At 37.5% G+C, this 4,654-nt stretch overlaps 1 protein-coding gene across 1 annotated transcript; it reads left to right on the top strand.

Annotated features, from left to right (window-relative positions):
* The first annotated feature begins 1,708 nt into the window (after nt 1–1,708).
* LOC107479183 (uncharacterized) lies at nt 1,709–2,068 on the top strand. The gene has a single exon (XM_016099329.1). The coding sequence runs from the start codon at nt 1,709–1,711 to the stop codon at nt 2,066–2,068; it is 360 nt and encodes a 119-aa protein (XP_015954815.1).
* Nucleotides 2,069–4,654: the final 2,586 nt, after the last annotated feature.

Genomic DNA, 4,654 nt, shown 5'->3' with positions numbered 1-4,654 from the left:
GAAGGAAATTTGTTGAGAGACAATTTCCACCTGCATCAAGTTTATGGTGCCGTTGCCGGGGATTGATTGTGCATCAACAATTATTAGATTGGAATATCACTAGATTGAGCATTTTTGTTTTGTTGAATTAACTTTTTGTTTGAGTAATTTACTTTCTGTCTTAGTTAACTTCTTCCCTTTCCCCCTCTACTTTTTCGTTTCTTTGTTATTTACAATTCAGTTTACTAACCCACTAACTGTTTGATATATTGCTTCACTCACAACTAACAACAATTTTGACAACAATACTATCTGCACATAGTTTTTCCTTGCTTGCACTTGTGGGTTGTATGACAGGGAGAAGAAGTGGGGCTTCAACTTCTTTCGATTCTAAACCAGAGAGGACCCTCCTTAGATTAAGGAGGGAAGCAAGAGGGAAACGTGCAATCGGTGCTGAAGAGGAGGAGGAACACTTTGAACTAAACATGGAAGGCAACATAGAAAACCAACATGAAGAAGAGGCTAATAACCATAGGGGAGGAAATAGAGCAAATCATGTTGGGGAGGATAGAAGAGTGTTAAGCTCTTATATCAATCCCAACCCAGGCAACTGTGGGAGCAGCATTCAGAAGCCCACCATACATGCCAACAATTTCGAGCTAAAACCTCAGCTCATCACTCTTGTGCAGAATAATTGCTCATTTGGAGGAGGTGCTCAAGAAGATCCAAATCAACACTTAACCATCTTCTTGAGGATTTGTGACACAGTGAAGTCCAATGGAGTCCACCAGGATGTCTATAGGCTGCTCTTGTTCCCATTTTCACTCAGGGACAAGGCATTCAAATGGCTTTTCTCACTCAGGGACAAGGCATCCAAATGGCTCGAATCCTTCCTAAAAGAAAGCCTGACAAATTGGGAGGAGGTAGTGAATAAGTTTTTGGCAAGGTTTTACCCCCCGCAAAGGATCAATAGGCTGAGAACTGAAGTACAGATGTTTAGACAGCAAGATGAGGAGACACTTTATGAAGCTTGGGAAAGGTTCAAAGACCTAACAAGAAGGTGTCCACCAAATATGTTTAATGAATGAGTGCAGTTGCATATCTTCTATGAAGGCTTGTCATATGAATCAAAGAAGGCAGTAGATCATTCCTCTGGAGGATCCTTGAACAAGAACTCTCATCCTTCCACCTCTAATCTTAATTTACCATCAATTGACGACAGACTCTCTAAGTTTGAAACCTTATTTGAAGGAGTATGCAAGAACGTCAGAAACAGCAAGGTATTTCGAGAGGAAGTGCAGTCAAACATGCAGAATCAAAATGCTGCCATCAAGAAACTGGAGACACAAATTGGTTATCTATTCAAGCAGCTTTCTAACCATAACCTTTGCAATGATAACAATTCAAGCAAAGAGGAAGAGTGTCAAGCTATAACACTTAGGAGCGGGAAGGAACTTAAGGAACTCTCCCAAAAACCACAAGAAGAAGGCTCAAATAAAAAGGGAGAAGAGCAAGAGGGAGTTCAAACTCCCACTTCAAGTCCACAAAAAGAAAAAGGGATGCCAAAACTGAACATCTCAAGAGCTCCATATCCTCAGCAGTTGAAGAAAAAAGAAGATGACAACCAGTTCGTGAGATTCTTGGAAATCTTTAAGAAACTACAAATCAACATACCCTTTGCTGAAGCAATAGAATAAATGCCACTCTATGCCAAGTTCCTGAAGAGCTGATGACTAAGAAGAGAAGCTGGAAGAACAATAAGACTGTGATACTAACTGAAGAATGTAGTGCTATCATCCAGCACAAACTACCCCAGAAGTTGAAGGATCCTGGGAGCTTTCAGATCCCTTGTATTATAGGGGAAATCACAGTAGAGAATGCCCTTTGTGACTTAGGAGCCAGCATCAATTTGATGTCAGTAGCAATGATGAGGAAGATGAAGATCGAGGAGGCTAAACCAACAAAAATGGCCTTACAACTGGCAAATCGATCGTTCAAATTCCCTCATGGCATAGTAGAGGATTTGTTGGTGAAAGTAGGAGACTTCATATTCCCGGCAGATTTTGTAGTATTGGACATGCAGGAGTGATGAGCGGATAATTTATACGCTTTTTGGCATTGTTTTTAGGTAGTTTTTAGTAAGTTTAAGCTACTTTCAGGGATGTTTTCATTAGTTTTTATGTTAAATTCACATTTCTGGACTTTACTATGAGTTTGTGTGTTTTTCTATGATTTCAGGTAATTTCTGGCTGAAATTGAGGGACTTGAGCAAAAACTCTGATAGGAGGCTGACAAAGGACTGCTGATGCTGTTGGAATCTGACCTCCCTGAACTCAAAATGGATTTTCTGGAGCTACAGAACTCCAACTGGCGCGCTCTCAATGGCGTTGGAAAGTAGACATCCAGAGCTTTCCATCAATATATAATAGTCCATACTTTATTTGGGAATTGATGACGTAAAGTGGCGCTCAACGCCAAGTACATGCTGCTGTCTGGAGTTAAACGCCAGAAACACATGTCACAACCCGGAGTTGAACGCCCAAAACACGTTATAAATTGGAGTTCAACTCCAAGAAAAGCCTCAGCTCGTGGATAGATCAAGCTCAGCCCAAACATACACCAAGTGGGCCCCGGAAGTGGATTTATGCATCAATTACTTATTCCTGTAAACCCTAGTAGCTAGTTTATTATAAATAGGACCTTTTACTAGTGTATTAGACATCTTGGGACGATTAGTTCTCAGATCATGGGGGCTGGCCTCTCGTCCATGCCTGGACCTCTCACTTATATATTTTCAATGGTGGAGTTTCTACACACCATAGATTAAGGGTGTAGAGCTCTGCTGTACCTCAAGTTTCAATACAAATACTATTATTTTCTATTCAATTCTCTTTTATTCTTATTCCAAGATATACGTTGCACTTTTATTCTTTTATTCTTTTATTTATCTTATCTTTTTCAAAATTTTATCCTTTTAAAAATTTGATTTCAAAATATCTTATCTAACTTCTTATCTTCTTATCTTTTCAAATTTGACTTTAATATCCTTTTCAACTAACTATTTGACTTTTTGTTTGTTTCTTATCTTTTTCAAAACCACCTAACTACTCTTTCCTCTCTAATTTTCAAAAATATCTCACCCCTTTTTCAAAAATTCTTTTTAATTAACTACTTGTTTCAAATTTTAATTTTAATTTTAATTCATCTTTAATTTTCGAAAATACTAACTCCTTTTCAAAAATATTTTCAAAAATATTTTCAAAATCCCTCTCTCATCTTCTTCTATTTATTTATTTATTTACTAACACTTCTCTTCATCTCTTATCACCTCCCCTATCCTTACTCTTTATACAGACTATTCATCCCTCTCCTTCCATTATCCCCTTTCTTCTTCTACTAATAATAAGGATCCTCTTTACTGTGACATAGAGGATTCCTCTTCCTTTTCTTTTCCTCTCCTCTTTCATATGAGCAGGAACAAGGAAAAAGGCACTCTTGTTGAAGCTGATCCTGAACCTGAAAGGACTCTGAAGAGGAAGTCAAGAGAGACTAAAAATCAACAATTCAGAGAAACCTCAAAAAAAAGAAAAAAAGAGAAAAGGGAAGACAAAAAGCTTCCACCTCCAAGTCATGGGAGATGGAGAGATTCATGTAAAGGGTCTATAGCTCAGTGGTAGAACATTTGACTGCAAATCAAGAGATCCCTGAGATACCTCAGGGGATACATTTTCCTCCACACAATTATTGGGAGCAACTAAGGATAGGAGCACCAAAATCACTGAGGATCAAACAACAGAAGCAAGGAAGAGACATAGAGGAGCTCAAAAAGCACCATTGGTCCTTCAAGAAGGCGCCACCCTCAATAAGGTGGACTCATTCCTTGTCATTTTTTTTGCTTTTCGTTTTTTTATGTTATATGTTTATTTATGTTTTGTGTCTCTACTTTATGATCATTAGTAGTTAGTAACTATGTCTTAAAGCTGTGAATAATTTCATAAATCCTTCACCTCTCTTAAATTAAAAATGTTTTTAATTCAAAAGAACAAGAAATACATGAGTTTCGAATTTATCCTTGAATTTAATTTAATTATATTGATGTGGTGATAATACTTTTTGTTTTTTGAATGAATGCTTGAACAGTGCATATTTTTTATCTTGTTGTTTATGAATGTTAAAACTGTTGGCTCTTGAAAGAATGATGAACAAAGAGAAATGTTATTGATGATCTAAAAAATCATAAAATTGATTCTTGAAGCAAGAAAAAGCAGTGAAAAAAAACAAAAGCTTGCAAAAAAAAATTGGCAAAAAAAAAGAAAATTAGAAAGAAAAAGAAAAAAACAAGCAGAAAAAGCCAATAGCCCTTAAAACCAAAAGGCAAGGGTAAAAAGGATCCAAGGCTTTGAGCATCAATGGATAGGAGGGCCCAAGGAAATAAAATCCATGCCTAAGCGGCTAAATCAAGCTGTTCCTAACCATGTGCTTGTGTCATGAAGGTTCAAGTGAAAAGCTTGAGACTGAGTGGTTAAAGTCGTGATCCAAAGCAAAAAGAGTGTGCTTAAGAGCTCTGGACACCTCTGACTGGGGACTCTATCAAAGCTGAGTCACAATCTGAAAAGGTTCACCCAGTCATGTGTCTGTGGCATTTATGTATCCGGTGGTAATACTGGAAAACAAA

The sequence above is a fragment of the Arachis duranensis genome, chromosome 3, assembly GCF_000817695.3.
Source record: "Arachis duranensis cultivar V14167 chromosome 3, aradu.V14167.gnm2.J7QH, whole genome shotgun sequence".
Taxonomy (NCBI): domain Eukaryota; kingdom Viridiplantae; phylum Streptophyta; class Magnoliopsida; order Fabales; family Fabaceae; genus Arachis; species Arachis duranensis.
The sequence above is the reverse complement of the archived record's forward strand: the minus strand, read 5'-3'. Positions and strand labels throughout refer to the sequence as shown.